At 33.1% G+C, this 26261-nt stretch overlaps 1 protein-coding gene across 2 annotated transcripts in view; it reads right to left on the bottom strand.

Annotated features, from left to right (window-relative positions):
- The window catches only part of LOC132935434 (zinc finger protein ush), a 109521-nt gene that overhangs the window by 6877 nt on the left and 76383 nt on the right, over window positions 1-26261 (bottom strand). The window contains exons 1-5 of one of the 2 annotated variants that reach the window (XM_061001981.1): window positions 23181-23313; window positions 8026-8424; window positions 6568-6669; window positions 4286-4452; window positions 306-809 (exon numbers count right to left, since the gene is read on the bottom strand). In XM_061001981.1, the coding sequence (XP_060857964.1) occupies window positions 306-809; window positions 4286-4452; window positions 6568-6669; window positions 8026-8424; window positions 23181-23217 (1209 nt within the window). In that variant the 5' untranslated portion in view covers window positions 23218-23313. Of the gene's footprint in view, window positions 1-305; window positions 810-4285; window positions 4453-6567; window positions 6670-8025; window positions 8425-23180; window positions 23314-26261 lie in introns of those variants that run through there. The other variant, XM_061001980.1, reaches the window with a different exon arrangement.

Genomic DNA, 26261 nt, shown 5'->3' with positions numbered 1-26261 from the left:
TTTTCACGATTTCCATAAGATAAAGTCATAATATGTAATACCTATATGATGGTCTCGGAGACCCTACATGGTGATAAGAACGAGTAGGTAAGTACTACGCGCGTGTAGGATATGAAAACCATACAGGCGGCGCTATTGAGAAGTATCACATCGTATTACATTAATAAACTACCCTACTCGCCATATTATAATGAAAATTACGGTTTTTGTATTGGCACTCAACCTGATAATATTATAATATGCATATTGCATATACGCCTATATTATATAATATTATCATCACTAGGTATTATCTCTTTACTTACCGGCGAAAAGAATTCTTCTGGTGGAGACTGAGAGTGGTCTCTCTGTATGTTGTCGCTGTTGGCGATCATGGCAAACTTGGTGGACACCAGCGCCTGGGCGATGGGCTGCAGCGTGCCGTCGGACAGGACGATGCAAGCGGTGTCGGTGGGCGGGGACGGGCCTATGTCCGCGGACAGGGCGGACAGGACGCTTGCGTTTTGTACGAGTGTGTAAGGAACTACGATGACAGGATTGGTGGGCAGCGCCAGGTAAGTGGGCACCACGCCGGTGGGCGATGGGTTGTTGGGCATCGGCGAGCTGGACGGGGTCGGCTTGACCACGTGCCGCGTGTTGCAGTAGTGCGTCTTGTGGGCCTGGTACGTGCGCAGGTTGGAGAACCGGATGTCGCAGTTCTGGCAGTACCGGTCAACCACCGACGGGTCCGCGTTGTCCGACGGGCACGGCGGCGATTGCACCGACACCGGTGATATGGAATGCATGCGCATGTGCCTGTTCAAGCTCACCTGTGGAAACAAGCCGACATTTTAATTTCGATTATATATCGCAAGGTTAAGGTCGCAGCAAACCCCGAAAGCACTTAACACACTGTAACATAATATATATATATATATTATACAAGTACCGTCAAACCGACTTCTATATTATAATATTATTAATAAGATGGTCGAGGCATGCATTTATGACTGTAAAAACTCTGTATACCAAATGACATAAATAACAATACGCCTAAAAAATATCAAAGCATGCCCTTTAAAGTTAAAAACCTCATTATTATATCAAATACCTACATGACATATACCTATCCAATGTTCATTCAAAGTATAGAAACAATACGTATACTACCGTTATTATACATATGCACCTACTATACGTCATTTTTAATAATTCATAATTAAAAATAACTAATGACTTTTAATAATTTAATAAAATATGGGTGCGCTAAGTAGGCATATTATATATTAGAGCACCCGTACGCGGTTAATTCTAATTACAAAAAATGTTATAAAATTTAAGAAAAATGAATTACAATATAATTTAAATATGTATACAATGTATTAGATAAATTATCTATATGATAAAAATAAATGTAAAAAATAAAAATTGCATTTATAGCTAAAAATTCTATTTTATAATAATTAAGATAGGTATGTAAAATAAAATATAGTTAAATTGTTTCTATGTCATACCAGACAGAATTTTAATTTGGTCTACAATCATCACAAATGTAAGAATAAATGTATACCTAAAAGTACCAAATAAAACTTATAAAACCCTAAAAATATTTAAATGTGATGTTTATAAAAATAATAATATGTAAATATACCTACGTATGCGTTTTAATTATAGGAGTCTTGATATATTGTTTTGACGAGGAATATTTTTATCGTAGATTTCGTCTGAGATATATTATAGGTACTTTGAAACTATATTATTGATTATAATAATTTCTTAGTCGTAAACACGTAAACCAAGCAATAATAATAATTTAGGGTATATGATATACAAAGATTTATTTTAAGAACAAATGCTGATAATCGTAGAAAAATGTAACACAGTGTTTTTTTACGCAAGAAAAATATAAATATTTAAAATGTCATCGAATTTTCTAAAATATTGCCAGGTTCACGATAAGACATAAAAGAATCATCCTATATACGGTATATTACATACTACGTATAATGTGTGTATATGAATGTGAGTGTGAGTGTGTATGTACGTGTATATAGGTTCTTTTCATATAGATATAATATTATAGTTATTATAGTTGCCCAATTTTCACAACGGTTGTGTAAAAAGTATTACCTAATATTAATTGTCCACTACCACAGTAAATTTCACGAAGTGTTTTAAAATGTAAATTTAATTTGTAAATTTTAATTGAAACAAAATATCAAAAAAGTTATTCAGCGATTTAAAAACACGTGACTTGTATATTTTCTATAACGTTGACTATTTTAAATATTGATCGATTAGATAATATGTATTGAAACGTTTGCCATATACCAATAACCTCATGCTAAGTCATCATGTTTCTGACTTCTGTTAATATTAAAATGGAAGGATGATACCACCCAAGGTATTGTGTTTTCTTTTTCACACCCATTACATAGCGAAATCCAGTTTCCCAAAATCGAAACTGATATTCTTAGAGAGACAGAGAGTAATGAGTAATGCGCATATCATAAAGACATGTGTAATTAACCATTAGCATACGTTGTGGAACGAATTTTAATAGTAATAAGCTGTGGTCTTATGTAATTATATTTGTATTTCCATAATATACTGATATACGTATAAATAAAAAATAAGTTCTATTATTCTATTTTAAATTTATGATTTATAACTATTATTATAGCTACTTAAGTTCATACATTATTTTGATTTTGGAATATCAATAATTGTCAATTGATTGATTTAATTTTAAGTGTATATTATAAAAATATGTTAAACAAAATCGAAGAATTCGTTATTTATATATAATAATATAAAATAAATAAATAACAAAATGTTCATTTCTCTGTATGTTTTATAGTATGTAAATTGCTTGCTGTAATATTAGCTTTAACTTATAAGCCTTCAGTTTTGGATTTACCGAACGGGATTTAACTACGTTATTATACGTGCGTGAGAAACAAAGATAACAGATCTTGGCATGTCGTCACGTATTTTATTTATCTCTAATATATATTTTCTTTGTTTTCATTTCATTTGTTGTGTTTCATAATTATTTTCGGGGCTAAAGAAATCGTAGCAACAATATAATGGTCCACAATACTGGCGAGTAGACAGAGTGTTTTTTATATAATTGCGACTAGAAAATGCATAGCGCATATTATTGTTAGTTGTCTAAAACGTTCATATTATTTATAAATTAGTATTAAAATATCTATGCATTTAACCAACATATAAAAACAAAAAAAATAATACTTTATTTTGTTCGTTATTGTGTAACGAATAGGGGTGTTTTAATTAAATTGTTATCTACCATCAGTTTATATTTTCTCTATTATACATATTGTATTAAAAGGTAATTAATATCTACCCATAATGGTATAAATATTATAATGTTTAGCTGGTAACAATATCAAATATGTATTTACTGTATTTATCTCTCTTAATAATATAGCATTGTGTAGAAAATAACATGTATAAATATACTATGATATTTGCCTAAATTCAATGTTTAAACAAAAAATGATTTGGGTAATAATTACCAACATAACAATCAACAATGTATATATTATAGGATAATACGCTCGTTGATCAATTTATTAACTTTAAATACCAGACGGTTTTAAAAATTTACATTTTTGTTTGAAAACGGTTTAAACATTTTTAATCTATTTGCAATTCGTATTTTGTAACACAAAATTTCTAAAATCGTGTTTAGTTAATCGTGATTTTGCATATTGTGTTATACACAATCACACGACCGATATTACTGCGTTTTGTGAAGAGTAAATGTAAATCATTTTAAATATTAAACATTTAGAATATAAATCTGTTTTAGTAGGTATACATTCAATTATAGTTTTTTAAAGAATTAACTATTGTTAATCGTAGTTGGCGAAAAAGCAGGTTCTATAGGGAATTAAATACAGTTGTTAATTTTGACACAAGTCGTTAAATACACATAAGTTGATACAAGTTGGCTCGAGTTTTGTTTTTAAACATAATCCTGACTATTTTTGGGTAAATATAGGTATATCTTTGCTTTAAAATGTACATACACCCGCAACTTTACTCCGGTAACCGGTGTACATTTCACATTCTACGCTTGTAATACATTTTTTGTGGTAAGAAATCGTTTGAATGCCGTGTAAGACCGGTGCAACTTATAATTTATAACTGTTTATAGGTACGTTAAATACTATATTGTAATGTATATTAATTATTATCATCGAATAGTAATTAATCGATGACAATCTCGTTCGTCAAAGTCACGAGACGTTAAGTCCAAAAATAGATTGGCACGTACTTTTTTGTCGGCGCTGTACGAACAGTGGGGGCACTTGTACTGTTTTCCAGTTCTCATCGCCTTGGAAGACGGCTCGACGGACGACGGACGGCTGTCCGTGTCGTTGCCCATGGCAATTTCGTCCGATTCGACGACTATCGGCATCTTGGTGTCGTCTGACTCCGAATCTGTCGGTGATAAATATTTTATGATATAAGTAAAATGTTACAATATATAATATTATACACAGTAGGGCGTCGGTAATCCAGTCACGTGATAATCCGACACGTCCAGTAATCCGGCCTTTTATCGAAACCTTATTTTCGATAATAACCACCGAAAATAGATCAGTGGCGTAACCAGAGTAGGGATCGGGGGAGACCCCTCGTTCAGTTTAGCCTTCCCCGAATAAAAAAAAATATGCTTTCAGAGTTCTGTAAGCCGTGACCATGTATTTAAAATTCTAATTTTTGTTCAGAGATTGTTGCAAAAGTCTAAAATGTTTATATAGTTAAGCCTCTCTTATGTAACAAATAATCAGCCCCACCCCTTCCCAAACAAAATCCCGGCTACGCCAGTAAAAAATTTACAAAATATATAAAACTCAATTATTCAAATGACAATCTCGATAAACTGATTAAACATTTTATCTAAGAAAATTTGCAAGAACATGTGACTAGCAACATATTGATACCGGGTGAAAAAACAAAAAAACATTAGATGATTAAACAATATGATAATAATTATGGAATGTAGTATTTTATGATAACCTAATAATATGTTTACGATACTGAAAATTTCCGTAGTGTAAGAATAGTTATTTTTTATATGGAACAAAAATAATATATGTAAGTATAATTTAATATATTTCGGATTCTGAGCGGAGGTTGGGAGCTATATGGGTAAAGGTTGACATTTATTATTTGTATTTTATCTAATTAATAATTTTTATTTAGGGTAATTTTTTGATAGAAAAAGAACTAAGGGAAAATGGTTTTTAGTTTGCAGGTTATTTCTTATTAATTCCAAAAAAAGATATTATTAAATTCTGGAATTAACACCGAATACGTAATTTTGTACCTACTATATATGTATATTTACAGTGATAAAATATTGAATTTTTTTGCAATTTTATTAATATTATTTTATTTCTAGGCTTTCTCTTATATAATTTTTACGTCATTATAATATGTCATGTTATTCGGGACTTCAGTCTTAGCTGTGTTTTCTGTACCAAAATATACCTACCCAAAAATCTTATAATATACCAATTGCACTAACTATCTAGGTAATCGGATAAAACTTCTGAAAACATATTTTAATTCGACTTACAACTTAACTTGAAAACGCACAATATTTTAATCTTTTTGGAATTGAACTCTAAAACTTAAATGTGAATAATGTTGAACTAAAATAATAAAAGGAAGTCGATTTCAAATAGTTACTTATACTTTATAAAAAATTCAAATATGTTTCTCAAGAATGTTTCCGGATTACTGTACTTAGGTTATCAAATACAATTGGCAAAAGAGTGAAAGACTTTAAGACAAAAATAAAACCAAATAATTAATAATCGTGAGCAGCCAGTGTGTGCACGTGCGAGTGCTATTTATTTTACACTACACCGCTGAGCGCATAACGTCGTATCATCATAATCTTATATTTATTATTATCACACAAATTACTATACGCACACATTTTACACGACTCACACGCACCTAGAAAATTTCTTATATTGAAACGGTCCGTATCTAATCTCCATTTTCTGAATACATCATAGGCGTAAATTGGGTGAGGGGGAGGATGCTAGCCCCCTCCAGATTTTTACCCAAATGTATGTAATACATAACGTCGTAACTTAACATATTAATAATTATACTGTTTATCACACCGAAGTTCGCTCAGAATCGTTTTATGCTGCAGATTGCAACAATTATACGTAGTGATCTATTATATACTTAACCAATATTGGTAGGTACACTTAAACCTTTTACTATTATAGTACTAGTAGGTAGTGATATTATACTAAACGGCAGATCGAGTGGATACTTCAGTTTTTAATTTTAAATTCATAAATTCCAACAATCACCCAATTTATACTAGGAACTCTGGTCCCATACAATAATATGTTGAAACATCGATGTGACTTTTCGAACCTTCACAATGCACAAAAGTTCGGAAGGTCCGAAAAATTTAGAGATTGCACTGCAGCGGTGCAGGTCTACAGCAGGTGCATTCTACGCGTTTCTACGATCTCGAAACTCTTTTTTATTTTTACATAATTATACAATATATATTATTACCTTTTTTGTGTCTGCGTGAACAATAGTATGTCTGATGGGCGTCCAACGTGCTCAGCGAACTGAATCGTATCCCGCACGGGTTGCAAATGAATATTTGAATTGCTGCGAACACATACAGATATAATATATGATGTTATGAATGATACGATTTATGATAACATAATAATAATAATAATAATAATAATGATAATAATGATAATAATGATAATAATGAATAGTACGCAGGTATCCGGCGTACAAGCGCAGACGACCGAGTACCTATACGTTTATACTTTAACATTTAGTGACGTTTTGAGACGGAAGGTTTCTATTTTTTAATCATTAGCTTAATTAGCCATTTCAACCAAAAAACGATAATACATCGCAAACATCCGTTCTGACGTATAGAGCATAATATTATATTATACAGAATGCAACGCGTGCAGTTATTCTAAATGTTATTTTATTATTCGTATAATATTAATATTGTCGGGAATTCGGAAATAATATTATATAAAATGATATCTATATATGATATCAATTTATTCGCAAAATAATCTAATTTTTATCGAGCATATCACCAATTCGCTGACTAATCTTAAAAACATTCACATAAAAATACGATAAATCACTTTGATAAAGAAAATAATGAAAAATTCGACCTAGAAAATTAGTGTACCGGCCACTACCGGGTTAGATAGACATGTTTATAATATATTATATAAGTAGGATATCTTTTTATATAATATTCCGTGTAGTTTAATTAAGTAGGTATCGTGTTACAGTTACTCTATAAGGTATCGTGTTACTCTATACATACATAGGTATATATATATACCTATATATACAATATACATATATAGATAGATTAGGACATTTTTAAATATGTAAATTAATATAAATTGCCTGATAGCATTTGGAAATTATAACAATGCTTTTAAAAATATTATCAGTTTTTAAAATGCTGTCTGCTTGGCAGTACTGAAACAATTAAAATCCCTCTCAAATCAATAAATTATATTTCAATGATATCGAGGCTCATTTTTATTGTTTATGAAACTTGTTTCGCTCAGAACGATTCAGGCTCAAATTTAAATACGACAATATTTTCTGCACCGTGTTTTTTTTGTTATTTTGATTTCATATTGACAAAAAAAAGTTATTTAAGTGTGAAAAAAATAACAATATTAACATTTTTTTTTGTATTTAATGATGTTATCAAAACTCTTTTCCATGTTATTATGCAATTACGCGACAGTCAACAATGGTAAGTCATGGACAACACATATTGTAAGTTACTTCAAATTCATTTTTACGTGCTTTTAATCAATATTTAACATTTTAATTTTTCTCAAAACTGTATTAACATTGCCTATATCGAACCCCTTAAAAATCGGGTCCTTTCAAATACATTTTTCCGAAACCCTCTTTTTTCCGTATTTAAAAAATATGATATAATGGTCATAATTGTATGCATACCTCTAGGCGCAGTAATGGTGACCACATTATGAGTAGGTTCACCGATTGCAGAAGACGACAGCGAAGAAGACGAAGACGACGACGACGACGTGGACGATGCCGACGATGACGCGGCTGCGGCGGCCGTTACTGTCGCTGACGGCGGCGGCGGTGGAGGCGGTGGAGGCTGAGGCGTGGACGGCTTGTCTACGGTAGACCATCTTGCCGGGTCGGTAGCCAAATTAGGATTGAGCCTTAGCGTTGGATGGGGGTCGTTGGCGGGTGTTGCAGGCTCTTCCGGTTCCGGTCGCGACGGAGGCGACGGTTGCTGATTTTGTTCTATTTTAACCTCACATTTTACCGTCGCGTCGCTACCATCGACCACTTCCTCGGTTGTCGCCCATTCACTGTCCTCGCCGGCTGTGGAAATCATAAAAGACAATTAACACTAAGTATAAGAACTACAAACTTATATTCACATATGTTATTAGGCACCTATATATGAATTCATCCTATCACTTATTTCGATGGGAGGGCGGAAGCGCGCGTAGGTTATATTTAACATAATATTTGTATACAAATACAACACCGAGAAAATTCCATCATCCGGAAAAATTCATTCGGTGTTTAGTTTTATCTACGCAAACTGCATTCATAGCTTCTATAATATACTGAATACTTGCACAAACATCAAAGAATAATCGTTTACTACACGTCCAAACGTCTGTCTTCATTTGTAATGCAGCCAATCACAGTATTACTTTCGAGGAGCGACAGAATTGACACAAGTATAGTTTGTACAAATTCAATTTTTTATTAAATTTTCCTTTACACGATCATATAATATATAATTGCGCAAATCATAAGCCAGTCTAGTACCTAACTTTGATAAAACCAAACGCCTAAGCCGCCGTGTAATTTGTACACCTACCTTATAAAATGGTTATTAAAAGTAAAACATATTTTGTTACATTTTCCAACTACAAATTATCATAATTCGTTTTGTGGAATTTGAAAGTTTTACAGTACGCATAGAAATGCTTTCAGTCGTGTACCCATCTATGCATATATTCGACTCTATAGTCTCTAAGTATATACAAGTATACATACAACTACCTATCTGCAGATAGAACTTTAAGGCGTACATCCGCATTAAAACTATATTATAATACGGAATAATACGAAATAGAAGTCACATGAATATTCTATTATTACTTTGCTTTACACGCCCCTAAAAGTTTTCGGCCATCTTGAGTTGATTCCACGAGCTTAAGCGATGGACTTACGAAACGAATATATTATTATATTATACAAGGAGGTTTAACGGAAAATATTGGATTTACTATTGGATCACTTACTGTTCTCGCTTTCACTTATGTTTCTATTATGCGACTTACGCATAATAATAAGATATACCGTAAGTGCATACTATTGTTAAATTTGTAATAAAAAGAAATAATAAACGTCGAAGTGTACAAACTTATTTCTTGGCGTGATGTTTTTTTTTTTTAATATCGATATTTAAGACCGTCTAGACGAGTCCGCAGAAGAGATCGGCGACGACACATGAAAAAGTCACCACCCAAGGCGTAAAAAATGTCCACCGACCCCGTAGCCGATACGACTGTCGTTTGAGGGAAACTCTCCCCGCCGGTACACGCATCATTTATTCGATCAACTCGACGTGTGAGATTCCGAACCGAAAGAACGATCGCGCACGACTTAAACACACATGATAATAATAATATTATTATTATTATTATTGTACCTACCTGTTGTACACGGTGCAATCTGTTTGGCCGACAATTAGTAAGCCGTCGATACATAATATGTATTATAATAGGCTCACGGAATACGTACCTATAATACTTATAAACCGCGTTGGCCATTGTCTCGAAAGCCATCCAACCGGTTTGGTATTCGGCTCGACGAGATGATATTTATCTATTATATGATATTTATACAAATGTTCGATACGCGAACGATAAGACAAAAGTTTACCGGGATTTTCGTTTTTGTTTTTTTTCCCCCGTTCTAAACGACGCGCTAAATACCTATAATACCTTATTAGTATATAATGTTATATACATTTTTTTTTTTTAATAATAACGTGCCAAATCACGTTGTGCCCGTTTACCTATAATATGCCACATTAAATACCTACCGATCGTTCATATTATTTTTTTGTTTTTACCAAACGATATTTTCCGGGGAACTATTGGACGGATCGTGATTGGTTCTCAAACAATAGCCGATTAAAAATGCGTGTGTGCGGCTTGGTACATACGACACACATACCTATATATAATATTAATGTACATATATATAGTATTTAAGATGTTACTTTAGATACGCGACGGGTAATCTAGATGATGGAAACTATAATATGCTAGACGCCGTTAAAACTCCATGAACAACTAATTAAAAACGAATTTATATACACGCGGCACACGGTCGTATATAATACACAATATCGTTTGGAATCTATGTATGTACCCAACGTCAATAGTATAATATTAATCGTAAATTGCGATTTGCATTAAGCTAATGCGTCGTGGAATATTTTTATCTCCGTAAATAATTATTGTCTGCCATCAAACGATCGAAATATCATTAACGAAATATTTTTGAAATTTTACTTTACAGGTGAGATAAAAATTATATCATACTAGACGATCCCGCGCACTTTGCGTGGCCCGTAATAATGACGACTATTAATACAAATTGTGATTGTTCGACTCCTTTATAATAAATAAATACTATTTCTACTAACTATTTGTCCCATAACCAATAGCAACCATTTATAAACAAACATTTACACCGTAAATCTCAAAATCTCTTTTTGAGCACTTCCCCGGGCTCCTATTGGCCGTAGCGTAATGTTATATAGTCTATAGCCTTACTCGATAAATGGATGACTATCCAACACAAAAATTATTTTTCAATTCGAACCAGTAGTTCCTGAGATAAGCCAACGAAACAAACCATTCAGCTTTATAATATTAGTATAGATATAGGTACGTACATTGTACAATATGCGTTCACGTTTCTGAGACTGAAAAATGTATATCTACGCCACGTCCCTTTGATCCGTCAACTGTTATTCTAAGATAGCGTTGTAATACTTACTAGACTTGTCCCCCAGTCGGTATACAATATCGGCATAAGATATATAGGTCTGCAGTATAGGTAGACAACTGCACAGCCGGGATCGAATCACCCTAAGACACGACGGGTATTTTTGAGGAACTCGCGCGCACGGGTTCGACCCGCACGTTATAAATATATTTATCATAACGTTTTTGGAATTATTTTTTACCAGTCAATTCGGAGACACACACAATATCCGATTGCAGATTGCAGACACATCTATTATAGCCTGTGTTTCTTTTTTTATTTATTGTAAACACGCGCGTAACACGGCTATACAACGACGATACATATATGTATGTATATATATATATATATTATATTATATTGTAATAATACAATAATTATACACAGGTGGGTTGGGCGCGGGTACACACACACACACACACACACCGAGATAAGATAACGAGCGCCGACCGTGCGATACTATACGGTTCAGGTAAAAGCGTTAGTTATGGTATACTACACAATAATATTGTAAATACACATTATAACAACGCGTGTGTTGTTTAACTCGTACGAGACGTATCGCGCGTATAATATGGACTTGTATACGTTCGGTTTCAGACGTTTATTGTTTTTTAAGTGTTCGTTTATATTATATATTTTCAAACGAGCATTATTGTTCTTTTTGACACCTCCGCTCTACAACCCGCGACCGCCTGCAAACACGGTTTTTCTTTATTTTTACTTCGAGTGTTACTTATATTGTATTTTTATTTTATTAATATTATCTAATCGCGTCGCGAACGCGCAAAGATACGCGGCGGGCGATAAGCGCTGAAATTTCCACGTTTTAAAAAACATATAATGTTATAGTATAAGCTATTCGCTCGTTTAAACGGTAGGTACACGCGATTGCATTAATAATATGCAAAATATGCAATAATATTAAAACTGGTGCGATTTCCGCATGAATGACACACTGTGACGGAGACCGCACTGACGACGACGGCGGACACGCGCGAGTGGGACGATAAAGGAATTCGGTAGACGAGGGAAAAATTCTTTTATGTCGAATCGACTAATAATTAATAGAAATGAAACGTTTCGCGAAATTCTCGTGTCGACTGTCGAGTGATTTAGTATAATATGTTATGTTTAAACAATTAGATTTGAATATTATCATATTATAATATTATATTGTGACTCGGCGCGGCGCAGTGGCTGAAATCAATCACGCGACGTGATTAAGAGTAAGCAACGACCGCTGCCACTAGTTCTCGGATGGGTGACCATCTGTGTTCCTAACCGGACCGTACCAACAGTCCCGACCCTACCAACCTTACAGGCTAATGACCTCAGTCGTCAAAGCCTTAAAATCTAATAAAAAAAAAAAATATTATATTATTTAATTTAATTATAATAACCTACGCATTTTCGCCTTGCACAACAGTTTATACAAATAGTATATAATATTATATCATTATAATACGCGCTCTCGTGGGGTTCGTGTTATATTTTTTCCATAACAAAACTACTATACAACAACGTTTACCTTTATTACAATGAGCGATGTCCAAACGTATAAGTATATAATATTATAGTTGCGCAGGCTCTAGGATTAAAATCTCCGTCCCTGACCTACAAAACTATAATAATAATATAATACGACCGTTATGTTTGTGTTGGTAATTTTTTTTTCAAATATATAAGCACTTACACAATACACGTAACACGTAATACAACTACTGATGGGGTAGGTGTTAGCTGATTGGGTACAAAATATATAATATTATTGTATGAATATAATATGCAGCTTGTAATATGCGTTCACTGTGACTATATTATAGGGGTGCCTACCGGGTATTTATAATAATATTCCTAATATAATATATTATATTGTATGCGACTATCCTGGCAGGATCCGCCAGAAATAATTATTCCCTATCGCAAATGTGCAGTATATCTGCAGGTGGATAATCCTAGATTATTGCGCGCGTGTACACACCGTTTTGCCGCATCACAATCACTATATTCATCCCTATTATTTTAATCGGACCGCGATTGTTTTTTTACTGCCTACAAAATATTATTTAGTCAAATACGCGTGATATTATGGGTATTTTCGTTTTTCGTGCCAATCGATTTACAGTCGCAAATGATATTTTGCTGACCGATATTATAAACTATAAAGTATATTATTTCAAAATCAACACATTTCTCCCGTCTATACATTATTATATTATAATGATAGCTGTAAAGGTCGTCTCTATTAAATATTAGAATATTTTTTTCGTAAACGAAGCTCTTTCTCTATAGGTAGGTATAAGTACCTATTTATATTATCATAAACAGTACACATCGTATTTATGTTATATAATTTACGTAATTGTGTTAATTTTGCACACAAGTTGGAGTCATCTATATAGCATAGTATAATAAATTATTTTATTTCGATCGTCGGGGTATAATATAAATAAAGCATTATAATATAGGTGACGAAAATGATACAAAAAAATTACATAATATATCGAAGTAAATACTGCAGTCAATTTTCAGCAAACATATATATATATTATATAATTAATTATTATGAACCATAATATACATTCCGTCATATGAGTAAGTAAAAATATTATTTTCTTGAAGTAGAAAAAAACTACCAATGCTACATAATATTATATAATCTACCTATAAATATACCCACAAGAACCTAGACTTATAAACAATAGTTATATGACTAACCTAACCTACTCATGTAAGTATTATTATATTTATCGTATTAGATTTCTCACGACATGCATTATAGTATAATATGATATATATTCAATATTGTCGACTCGAGTTTATAACAACACGTATAGTGAAATAATGACCAATAAACATTTTATATACCATTATACAGCTATCACACACTATATTATACGGTTTATGTTTTACTGTGTATATATACAATATAGGAACACATATTATTATATCTATTAACCGAGTCGGATAAAACATAATATCGTAGAAGAGCCAGCAGTTGAAATGTCGTTATATCACCACCACTTACTATACCTATATTATGTTGCGTGTACCCAATAATATTATAATATATTATTGTACAATAATATTATCATCCACGTGTGTGTCATCTGGTTCATTACAAATCGTGTGGCTTTTATCATTTAGTTTTGGAATACTTAAAATCGAAACGAACCACTTATAAATCACGTCCTATGCGAGGAGTAAGGACCCGCACCACGGCGACTCGCCCACAGTGTATGTGTGTACAATATATAATATAGATATAATACTATAATATTATTATATAGTGTTTTTATATGGTGGCGACCGGCTTATCCACAAACCGTTATCGCCCGCTCTGTCCTTCTTCACTGCTGCCGCCGCGTGATATTAGTCCGAGTATGCCTACCTACCAAATATTACAAAATTGTGTCGGTTTTCGGGACCGGATTAGAATATAATAAATTGGTGATTGCCCCGAGAGAAAAACTACCACTTTGTAGCTATAACCATCGAAGTTTGAAATCGAGTTTTTTTTTTCATTTTAAACCACTACAGTCGACCCGCGCAATATAACCATAGGTGTAATATTATTATAGAAAAACATAGGTACAGGTAAAAAATATGTCTATAAAATCGAACGGTTTCCAATAATATTCTATACCGTGAAGAACACGATAGAAGATCTGCACATTGTTTTTCATGAAATTGTATTATTTTTTTATAGTCTTAACGTAATATAATAATTATTGTATTATGCGCGTTACATATTATTCATTTTTTTTTTCTATAAAACAGTTTGTTATTTTCTCCTATTCGACCTAATATATCTCTATATAATATAATATAGTAAATAATCTGTGTGTCGAACCGACGCGTGGGGTCCTATACTTATTTAAACGTTATTATTGTCATCGGCATAATACGATCTCTATTTCGTACAATGAAGGCTCCGTGATATTATGACGTTGTACCCGGCCATAAACCATTATTATAATATTATAAGCCATACAGTGTGTGCATATATTTTAATCACCCATCAAATAATGCACACATGTTATCAGCAATGCAGACGCGTGTAGATCATAATATTTTACTATCGTAATATATAATCATATAATATACGTATAGTATAATATATTATATTATTATTATTATTATTATGTTGTCGCGCGTATACAAATATTAAAAATATTATGCTGTATATGGGACACCAGTAGTTCAACACAAAATATAATATACACGCAGTCCTATCTCGGGCGGATCAGCGACCTGTCGATAAGCGCCTCGTGGGGGGTATGGGCTGTTTTATCCGACGGGCAACAGTCGTATCCAAAAGTCGTAGCATTGTACATCAGGGACAATTGTAGCGTGAATAAAATTAAAATATTTTTACAAAACAAATATTATATAGGTAAGGTTCGATTATAAATTCTATAAAAAAAAATACAAACAGTTTATATGATACTATAATTCCAAACGTTCATTGATAATAAGGTAATGATATTGTTATGATAAATCGTCGAACGTTCAAAACACCCAATGAAATAAGGGTGCGAATAAAGAAATTACATATTATACACTATTAGTTACTTATTTGTATTCGACGCGTTTTAAATTATTCTTAAGAGTACACCACACCTCGTGATGTTGTGTGCAGCGTTTTAAACTAACGCGTACAACAAAGCAAATATTCGTTCAGTAAAACCAATTTTGTGTTATCATTTGTATAATATTATTATGGGAGAGTGAATCGATCAAACTTAATGAATAATGGCGAGAGCAGGTAATTTATTATAATAATAATATGTTTGTTTTTTTTTTTGTCTGTTGATATTTTGATTTTTTTTTTGAGCCAATTGTGAGCATTTTTACATTGTTACGGCATATGGGTACTTGTAAATCGTTGAGTTTGATGTAGTAGGTCAAATCACAAAATGTACAATGTTTATGATATGACGGATTATGCAACACGTGCACAGCGAGTGTGGCGCGTACCTACTCTTATAATAAATATCGTAGAAAAATTGATAAGTACCAGTACAAAATATCTGTCCATATATGCACACACAATTTTTTTTAACGTACATATTATAACGATCGAAGTACAAACGGTATAATCAAATTTCGAAAAAATCGTCTCCCACCGCACATCGCCCGGCCGCAATGTGTATAAAAACATTTTAAATATTAAAATGTCTGGCCACGCCGTCTATGTGTGTGTACCTAATACGTGGACGGTCGTGTAAAACAGTCATGTCGGGAGGCATATTGTACCTACCTATAGTGGCCGCCCGTTTATCATTATGTATGTACGGCTATATAGTGTGTGTATACAATATAACATTTAGAGGCATAATACGAAACACGTTTTGCCGATCGCGTGTTCGCGTCCGCAGATAACCGCGGCGCGCATTAATTTTCGAATTTCCGCGCGCGTATTCGGGCGGCGCGGCGGTTCGGTTACGCGGGGCGAGCGAAGCGACGACTCCCGCTTGTGTCCGCGCGCTCGTTAAACGCGCTGCGAAGGTACATAATGTTATTACGCGTCGTCCGCTTGTGTGCGCGGTGCTTGCGGGACGGCCACGGCCACGGCGACGAAGACGACGACGACGACGACGACGACGGCGACACGATGGGAGAGGAGCTGATCGCCGACGACCGATATCGGTCAACGGTTTTCGGGCTGCCGCCGCCGATACGTACGAGAGATTACGACGAGGCGGCGGCGGTCCCGCAACATTGTTATGTAACGTATATACATACATACAATATTATAATGCTGTGTGTGTGTGTGCAAGGTACCTCTTCGCTAACGCGATAATCGAATCGTGACAAAACCCTCTGTAATTAGCTCGGAGCTAACTATATACTTGTCCGGCGTGCGTGTGTGTGTGTGTGTGAGCGCGCGCGCGGCAGAAACGAGTCCTATAATAGTAATAATAATAATAATAATAATAGTGATAATAATATATGCGCGTTATATCGGACTCACTCGCGGTCGCGGAATATAATATTATATTGTTGCGAACAATAGGGGGACGCGTTTTTCTATTGGGGGATGGTGTTTATACATATATATACTATACAGGGTGATTGACCATGAGCGTTCACACGGTTTTTATCCTTCAATAATATAATATGATGCGCATCTATTGAAATGTTGATTTTAATAACGATAAAGTGCGTATTATATAGGTAGGTATATATTACCTATAATATATACTATTATATATTTTCAAACAATACTTATACTTTTGGGTTTTGAACGATTTAAAGAGAATCCTGTGTTGATATATAAACTTATTTTACAGTTTCAATACAGTAAATTGTTGTTATACACTCGGTTGATTTTTAGACATTTTCGACGAGTCAAATCAAAATAGAAACCAGTAGTTTCTGAGCTGTTACACTTGATGCGTACTAACAGGATACTATTAGACCTTAATATTATAATGGTTTTACATAAAATATTAATAGTTTATTATGTACTTTTTATAGTCTAGTGCTTGAAATACTCGGACAATTTTTACAAATTATAAAATCCTACTACATTTATATTAATTAGTAATATTTATTATAATTTTCAAATCAACATAGTCCCCAGCCCCACCATATACCTCTAGTCTCTTACAACTATAATTATCCTTCCACACATAGTTTAAATTGGTAACTCAAAAACTAATTGTTCGAATTTCGATTTTGATGTGTATAGAGTCACATTAAAATCTTCAAAACAATCATCGACTTGACAAATTACAGTAAAAAAGGGCGGTATCATTTAAAAAAAATCCAAGGATTTGTAAACATTGTAAAAATATAGATAAAAATTCCAAATATCACAGTATTTGTATAAATGTAATGCAAAATGCGAGTGAGCATGATTAGTGAATCACTCTGAATAATTATCCGCAGCTATTTTCACGAAGAACAACACGAGGAGAGACATCGAGATTGGTACCTATAAGACATATATAACATAGATATGTGCTATAGCTACATAGGTCTTATTATGATATTTCAGATTTTCGCGTTGAAATAGTTTCCAAGTATCTTTTACAAATAAATGCACTATATACGTAATTTAAATTTTTTGTTCCTAGTCTTAAAACAGATCGTGACAGTAGTTCGTTTTTTTCTAGAGCTCTTTAACAGACATTTTTTCACAACTTTGAACTGAAAATCATAAAATCTAAGTCAGAAGGTGAGACGCATGATGGTTTTGGTGAAAGATATCGTCGTTGTCAGAAAAGTTTCCACGGTTGTAGGAAAGACGGTAAAGTCCTATACAACACTGTTACGATATAATAACTGCTATACGCCTATACATTATAATAATTTATAATAATATATACTCAGTAGGTACCTACTATAATATACTCACTATATAATATACAGTTATTCAACAATATTATATAGGCACAATGTGTACAGACAGGAGAGGAATTGCAATGAACAAACTGCAGGGGATGCTGAAGCTCTCCTATTTTTTCAGTTAGAGTCTTTAGATCACGGATAACGTATCGACCAACTTCGCTTAACACTCCCTCCCATCACCAAAAAATTATTACATATTATATTATATCTATACGTTATGTTAATTTATATTACACATCGTGTGTCCCCAAAAACAGGGTACACTCTATAACTATTGGTTACTTATATTACTCAGTGTTCTATACATATTTTTGAATTCTATTTGCAGGACATGAGACTAAAATATTGGATCATAAATTCCTATGACTTGCAATTTTTTTTTTCACTCTTGTATTTTGCAAGCACCCTATAATTTTACTTTTACTGTGTAAGTACTCTGTTTTTGTGGACACGCGGTAAATTATATAAAATAAGAATTAACCATATAAACGGCGCATATCATTTATTACTACGAGGACGATGATATCAGGGGGGGGGGGGGTCCTTCCAAAAAAATCACCTTATTATAATATATATGTACACGGGGCTCCAAACGTTGTGAACACCTGCAGCAGGCTGTGTATAATAATGTCTTATACGTATTTGGGCATGTTTATGGTGTTTATATATTGATAGTATCGGAAAACACTGCATTTTTTCAGCGTTCATCATCATAACATATTTTGCAGTACATACTGTGTGGAGACTGCGCGCTTACACGTCATATTATGCACAATATATTATATATATATATACATAAACATTATATCGTACACGCGAATGACATTCGGTTTGCGTAACCTGGCAGCTATTATTACGTTTTGCTTAGGTAATTGTTTATTTTTTTATTATTTTTTCAGATGCATATACAAGCGAGTTTTTAGACTTACATACAAGTTTGTCAGTTCGTTAATATTGTGTACAGCAATATAGTCGGTCGCTTGACCGACAAAAAATGTCACCGACCCTAAACGTCTTGTATTGTGTATACGATATCTGAATTTATATATGAACATATCTAGTTTCACCGTGGTCAATAACCTAACATTAAACGAATATAAGGTTTCAATATATTGATGACATTAAATCAATTAAATATTTGACAAGGCGAGACATTCGCGCGGCGTTCGAGAGGTAGATAATAATATAATGTATAGTAACTATGTAATAAATACGAATCTGTATTAGTAGTGCATAGTACGTTTACATTATTATATTAACAAACCTACCGTACTTTTATTAACATTTATTTGCATATGGATAATATGAACAATTAATAAATTAACGATAAATTTAGGTGACCCTGAAACATACAACTATTAACTATTATAGAATTATGATATTATGTTAATCGTCGTACAATAACTAACCATTTTTAAAATGATCATTGACTGTAAACATTATTATAAATATGTAAATAAATTGTCGAATAATTTGAATTCTGAGGAAATTTGTTATTATCAGGCTCCGATTTTCATATAATATAAAAGAAAATAACAATAAAATATTCACTAAAAAATATAATATATTATATTATATTGATATTACAAGATAAAATAATGATTTGTGTTCCGAATTTCTGATCATGTTAATTATTATACATCATATATATTCATATTTTATTATATAAAATAATTTAATAATATTATGGTTACACTAGGTATACCAGGTACACCCGCCATATTATATAGGTATTTAAATTAATTTAAAATGTAAGCATTTTGAATTACTTGTTTGTTTAATATAATATATATATTATATTGGAAAATACATTATCATTTGATCTCAAAATTCCGTTAGCTCTCGTGATCGTGACACCCACGCGTGAACGAAACCGTGATTATAATGAATAGGAAAAAATCTAAACGAATTTATTAAAAAAAAAAAGAGCACATAATGTAGGTACCTATATATATATATATTATATAGGCACTTTTGGCGAATGCAGATGTATAACGACGATATTATACGTTTCTAGGGTCAATGATTTATTCGGCGTAAAAATATTCGATACACATACACACAAAACCCAGTTCTTATAATAATATTACATTATATACTATGAAACATTAAAAATATAATGGTTTTTTATTTATTTATTTATTTTTTTATCGAACTCACAGCAGATAACAGGGAAAACGAAATGGGTTTCTCTTTAAAAGCTTATAATAATAATAATAATAATAATAATATCCTAATCTTTAGATTTTACGCGCGTTATATGAACACCCTGAGTTTAAGGTTATAACAGGAAATTCGAAAAATTACAGACAGAAACTATGAGTTGGTTCTTCGGAGACGCTAATAAATACTTATTATCTGATCTCAATCTCCTGTTTACCGTGTTGGAATCCTTTCACACACATAAATGTATTATCGCCGTAGCAGCGCGCAAGGAACGCACAGATAAAACGCCGGTTATCTAACTGTTATCTACCCTACTAAAATGGTGTATCGGACGGAGAAATGGGTTTAGTTGCATTATGGATTTTGTGTGTGGCCATTACAAATGAAATGTAGTGGGAGACTATCTCACGTCAAAACGCGATTGGTATACACTACATTATATATATATTTATTATAATATGTGTGTGTGTGTGTGTGTGTGCACTTGCGAACCCCATTCGTGTGTAATATAGATTATTTTAAATAAATGTCGGATTTTTTTTTGTCAGAGGTGTATGACGATTACTCATAAAAAAAAAAAATGCTAAAAAAAAATTAACGAGAAAAAAAAGGTATTCATAATTCCGTGATACGGGCGTGAAATCATCGATTTTCAATTACAACTGAGTGTAACGCCATTAAGTCGATGGACAAAAGGACCAAGTCCTTCGGTAAAATAAAATCGTGTAATTATAGTATCATACACGTCATAATATAATATATAATAAGACCTAATATTCAAATACAGGTACGCACTGCTATAATATGGGTCCCGCGGACTACATATCGCGTGGAAATAAATGCAAGTTTATCGTTTCGTCGGACGGAAAACTATCTTATGAGGACTTGTACTAAATCGTATAGGCGAGTCGTCACTCGTAGTTATTATACAATATTATATTATTATAATCGATGACTATCCCATGTATGTATATATATATATATAATATTATTATATTAATTTATTATTGTGAATTTGTTTCGTCCAAACAGTGAAAGGTTTTCCGATTTGAACTCCGATGACTGCAGTGCGTTTTATCGGACAAAAGTCGAACACGGTTTAAAAATATTGCATCTATAGAAATGATTATTGATGATTGTTATCAGAGTTATGGCTCCCTATCTTGACTCGACCTCGAAGCATTATAATTTATATCGCTGTAATCGGTCAAATCTTATCAGTGGCATTTGGAATTCGGCCGGCTGCCGGTGATATTTTCCACCTGACTTATCAGTTTTTTTCCCAGTGATATAGTGGCAGCGGGAAGTTTATCGGCTGTCCAAATCAATATTAATAATCGACTTTATTATATATATTTTATACGCCTACCTATATCGAGTCCATTATAGTTATTATTATTATTATTATTATTTTTTTTTTCGATTTTGTCTGTCCGACAATTAAAAGTAACTATGCACCAATTTGTTCACGTCCTAACGTAACAAGGCGTACCTTTTAGTATCAAGTTCTCAGTATAACGCGTTTATATTGTACACACAATATAAAACATAATAATATATGAATTAAAATATAGACTTCCGCGGTTACCCGAGAGATATTCTTTTAATTAGACTCGATCGGAAGTGTATTAAAAATTAATTAAAAATATTATAATAATAATATTATATACACGCAAATACGTGTACGGTGTACCTCCCATTCACAATTATAGTTAAAATAAATAATTATGCACTGTTATTTATGCATTATAAATAATAAACTCTATGACTATGTGCACATTAAATATCAAGTCAGAAATATTTGACGAGTTATTATTCACACTATAATATGCCAAAAGCAATAATATTGTGGTAATCATTTTTTTCGCAGTTAATTGTATTTACTGCTAGTGTTTAAGTAAATATTTATAATATTATTATACTCAAACATATTTTAAGTACGAGATAATTGTTTAATCCAATTTGTTTTGCTTTAATGCCTAATTTATAGATTTGTTATATATGTAGTTGTGTTTGTTAATTATTACAAATTATGATTAGGTGTACACATTTATATTTTTACATGATATTGAATTTTTTTCGACAAATAAACGAACGTATCAGTTACCCATACAACGATGATTAACTCAAAATTGGTGTTTTTTGTTTACATTTTAACGGTATTGTTAAAACACGGAAGATACCAGTTGTAACCACTTATAGAATCATAAACCGAATCGTAGTCAAACAAAAAAAAGCAAAAAAAAAACATAAAACGTAATGTAAACATTTTGTTTTTGAGATAATGAGATGTACAAACAAGCTTCTTGCTGATTGAGCAAAAAATAATCGAATAATAATATATTAAATAAATATTAATAGCGATAATTTGTTGTCAATGATCATAAATAATAATTATTATATACGCCGATACGTGCGAATGCAAATTGACAGTATTTTAAAAACGAAAATCAATTGTTTGTTTTTTAAACTATTTACTGTACGTAACAATATATTATTAAAAAATTAAAAACCATATAGGTATTGCTTACTCATGCTTTTGATGGGACGTCGGATCACTTTCACCATCTTTTAATTCTCGTCGTACACAGCGGAAAATATAAACGTCAAAATGTGTTTAATTTAGTTAGATAGAACGCGAAAAAAAAAATGTAAAAACAAAAAACAAGGACTCGCGCGATGTGCAACGAGTACAAGACCAATTCAATAGATTTGTGTTGGCTTGTGTCGGTATGGTTGAAAACGTATCCAAACGACAACTGAGCGCGATATGTGCGTGACACATACAATATACGCGGATACCATCTAAGACCACTAGATGCGTCAACAGATTAACCGCAATATTAGAGTCGTACGCGATAAACTGAATAATAACGATCATGATAACATAGTAATCGTAATAATAATAATAATAATAATAATAATAATTATTATTATTATTATTATTATTTTAATACGTAGAACGCGCACGCGTATGATAAATATTCGTCGGAACTATATATACAATAATAAATTCAGAGTTTTTTACTATTATATGGGCGGCGAGCTAGTCATGAGAGTCACGCGCGACTAAAACACTGCGTATACGCGCAAATTATATAACAATAATATTATAAATATATAAACATAATAATAATTGGTGTCGTCGATTTTTTTTTTAGCATTTTAACGTTTCCGCGAAGTGATCGATCAAAAAACGGAACATAATATAATATTATTATTGTTATCCCGAAATCCGTACTAGTGTACACCCACCCACACACACACATATATGTATGTATGTATAATAAATAATGTACGACCGATAGGGTTCCGCAGAGTTGTAGAGTTTTTTAAATTTTAAGTAAATTATTGCTATTTGCTATAATATTATTATTGACGTGCCGCGGAATACAAGACATGTCTGTAAACTTTGAACTGCGATTCCGAGTGTCAGAGTCAATGTTTGTATAATATTATAATACGATATTATTATTATGACGGTCTATCAACGCCGTGTGCGTCATTATCACTAGTCGCCGGCCAACGGAGCAATATCACATTGTATAATAATATTATTATTATAATACTATATAAATAACCTGAACAACTTCCACAAGTGCCGCGGTCAATATCAGTTTATACTATAATAACAGCATACGAAATGATGTAATATAATACGACCAACGACCCTACAAACAGAACAAACATAATATTATGCGAAAAGAGTGTTTTTGCACACAACGCTATTAGTTTTTCGCTAATGGTCAATTTCCGAGCGATATTGATGTTATATTATTTCTATAACGCATCATATTATTATATTATTATTTAACACGAACAAAACGCTTTTAAGAGGACGTCGCACCCACACGTGTTGTCTTCGTCCACCTAACGCATAAACTTAAGTGTACGTTCAGCAGTTCTGATTTTGTGTTGTTGGCTGAAATGTATGAGAGTGAATTGACTTATTACAATAGGCAATGTTATTACCTATCAAAATTAAAGGCCACGTTGGTTTTTACAATGTTTTGATTTTTAATTGAGTTATTGACGTGAACAATCGTTAAAATTAATATTATATTTAAAAGTAATCAGGCTCGCGTAAGAATTAAAGTATTGTAAAATACTAACGAGAGAACACAGACAATGTTCTTACCTTCTAGTTTAATAACGGGTCAATTTACCGCATTATTATTAAAGTCAACTTTTCAAAATTGGTTCTGCTGACCGCAAATTGCTATGTTGCCTGCAATATTATATTAGACGATTTTCCAATGGGTAAGCCCCCGCAGACAACAGGTAGGTACTATATTGATGTAAGAAGTATACTCGGAGTTTACACGTGCGAAATCCATTGGTCGCAGTCTGGACAATACATGCGTATATAATATAATATATATATATATACGTCATATTATTCGTTTCATCGGATCGCGCAACAGACTATAAAATGATTATATTTTTTGTGTGGGTACCTTATATATTATATTATTATCGTCACGTGTGCGTCTCCGCCTGACGATTAGCGACATGTAGAACGTAAGTAAAGGTGTTCGTTATCGAATTATAATTTATTTATTTTATTAATCTATAATTTATAGCGATCGGTTTTTTCGAATCGTTCCATAATAATAATATGCTCCCATAGTCCCATATTAAAAACGCGCATATAAAAAAAACGAGCGATTACAATATGTATATTACAATCAAGTCAGGTGCGACGCTTGGCGAAGGAGTACTAAGGGTGACTTAAAAATGTGTTAAAAAAAATTGCAGCGGTACGCGGACTATAATCTCCCGGCGACGAATATCATCTGCCTCGTGATGGTGAGGATTGCAGTGTGGCGGGGGTAGGTATAACGCCACACATACATGTGACAATGATCACTCGTATATTATGATATCGTGTGTATATTGTTATTATGTGCGAAGTACACTGCCGCCGACGAGATAATGCGATTGGCGACCGGGAGCAGCTAGGGGTGAGGGCTCGAGCGGGGTGTATATACGAGGTGCGTTGGTGACGACGACGACGACGACGATAACAATAATGATGATAATGATAATAATAATAATAAATCCCGTCGCGTCGCATCAACCTGCAGCGGTAATATCATAACACTATAAAGCAGGTGCCTGTATATATGCTGTATTACACGATAATGGTGATGGCAACAACGACAGCAGTTGCGTATATGACTCGGCGACGCGACTAGCGAGTGCGCGAGAGAGATCTACCCAGAGAGCACAAACGTAAATACGCGCAGACGGAGAGTGAAAAATAAAAAAACCAAACCGAACCGACGGACGAGCTGATAACGGCGGCGACGCGGTATTGACATAACTCTATATACCGGCCGGGGAGACGACACCCGCCGTTCGCCGTCGGCGGTATCGGAGGTATATGCGCGGGGGTGAGATTGCGGGGATGGGTGTGCGGGAGAAACACAGCTCCAAGATTTACAGGACCCGCGACAAAATAATATATATATATATATATATATAAATGCTTATCGGTCGGTAGCAGCGATCTGTTAAAGGGAATTAAAGAATGAGAGAAAAAAAAAATGATAATGGAAGGACTTCCGCGAGCGGCGGCCCGCCGGATGAGGATATATCTATCTATATCT

Source organism: Metopolophium dirhodum, chromosome 1 (genome assembly GCF_019925205.1).
Source record: "Metopolophium dirhodum isolate CAU chromosome 1, ASM1992520v1, whole genome shotgun sequence".
In the NCBI taxonomy this organism is placed as follows: domain Eukaryota; kingdom Metazoa; phylum Arthropoda; class Insecta; order Hemiptera; family Aphididae; genus Metopolophium; species Metopolophium dirhodum.
The sequence above is the reverse complement of the archived record's forward strand: the minus strand, read 5'-3'. Positions and strand labels throughout refer to the sequence as shown.